The 1,037-nt window shown below is 49.9% G+C and overlaps 1 protein-coding gene across 1 annotated transcript in view; it reads right to left on the bottom strand.

The window, feature by feature from the left end:
- Nucleotides 1-1,037, bottom strand: part of FAM8A1 (family with sequence similarity 8, member A1) — an 11,271-nt gene that overhangs the window by 9,756 nt on the left and 478 nt on the right. Inside the window, exon 2 of the mRNA XM_011962915.1 lies at nucleotides 722-1,037. Coding sequence (XP_011818305.1) covers nucleotides 722-1,037 — 316 coding nt within the window. The remainder of the gene's footprint in view (nucleotides 1-721) is intronic.

Raw genomic sequence — 1,037 nt, 5'->3', positions numbered from 1 at the left:
CACTCCAGCCCGGGCGACAGAGCAAGACTTCGTCTCAAAAAATAATAATAATAATAATAAAAAAATAAATAAATAAACGAAAAGTCTTAACTAATGGATTAAATAGTAAACTAAGACGTGTACCTAATTCAAAATATTCTAGTTCACACACAGAAGCAAAAACAATTACACAATATACAAGATCAATAAGCCCGGGCTTCCTAACTCCACTTGTATCCATGTCAATCTCATTTTTTTTTTTTTTTTTTTTTTTTTTCAATCTCTTTTTTTTTTTTTTTTTTTTTTTTTGTCAATCTCCTTTCATTTCTGGTCAGTTCCACTGTCCTAAGTTGCCAATGTCTGAAGAATTTCCAGCATTACCAGTCGAGCCCCTCCAAAAGTGGGTTTGCCATTTGCGAATTTAGCTTTGGACCTCACTCTGCAGAGCGTGAAAACCAAAGGAAGCGGATGGTTTGAAGAGCAATTTCTTTTCACGAAGAAACAACTAGTCCCATGAGTAAAGGAATCAATTCGGAGTGCCAGGTCTAAAGGACGATGAAACCGTATTGCCTCCTTGTATATTTTGGGAATTTAGGGCCTGGACAAACGATAGCTAGTGCACGGGCAGGATGGTCAATTAGAGTAGCAGCAGCAGTTACAGGTCTAAAAAGCGTGCCAGTTCCACCCCACAGGTCCCCGAAGACACTTCTACTCTGCCCCGCCTCCACCTCGCGCTTCTCACCTGCCTGTCGCCCGGTCTCGCTCGGGCTTCGCGAAGGGGCTGCGGATCCTACCCTCGTCACTGGAGTGGCCCGGATCGACGCCTGCACATGAGGAGCCCGGGGTCCCAGGCCCGCGACTGGAGCAGGGGTGCTGATGCCGGCAGCTGTCCGCGCGTCAGGACCCACGGCCCCGGGGCTCAGGAAGTAGAAGGGGTTGTAATAGCCCAGCTGCGGGGGCGGCGGCACCGCGGCCTGGGGAACAGGAGCGCCGCCCGAAGGGAAGCTCTGCGGGGACGGCTGGGGGCTGCAGTAGGCGGGGAAGGCGGCCAGGCCGCT

The sequence above is a fragment of the Colobus angolensis genome, unplaced genomic scaffold (assembly GCF_000951035.1).
Source record: "Colobus angolensis palliatus isolate OR3802 unplaced genomic scaffold, Cang.pa_1.0 Scaffold6, whole genome shotgun sequence".
NCBI lineage: Eukaryota > Metazoa > Chordata > Mammalia > Primates > Cercopithecidae > Colobus > Colobus angolensis.
This window is presented reverse-complemented; position numbering and strand designations above follow the sequence as displayed.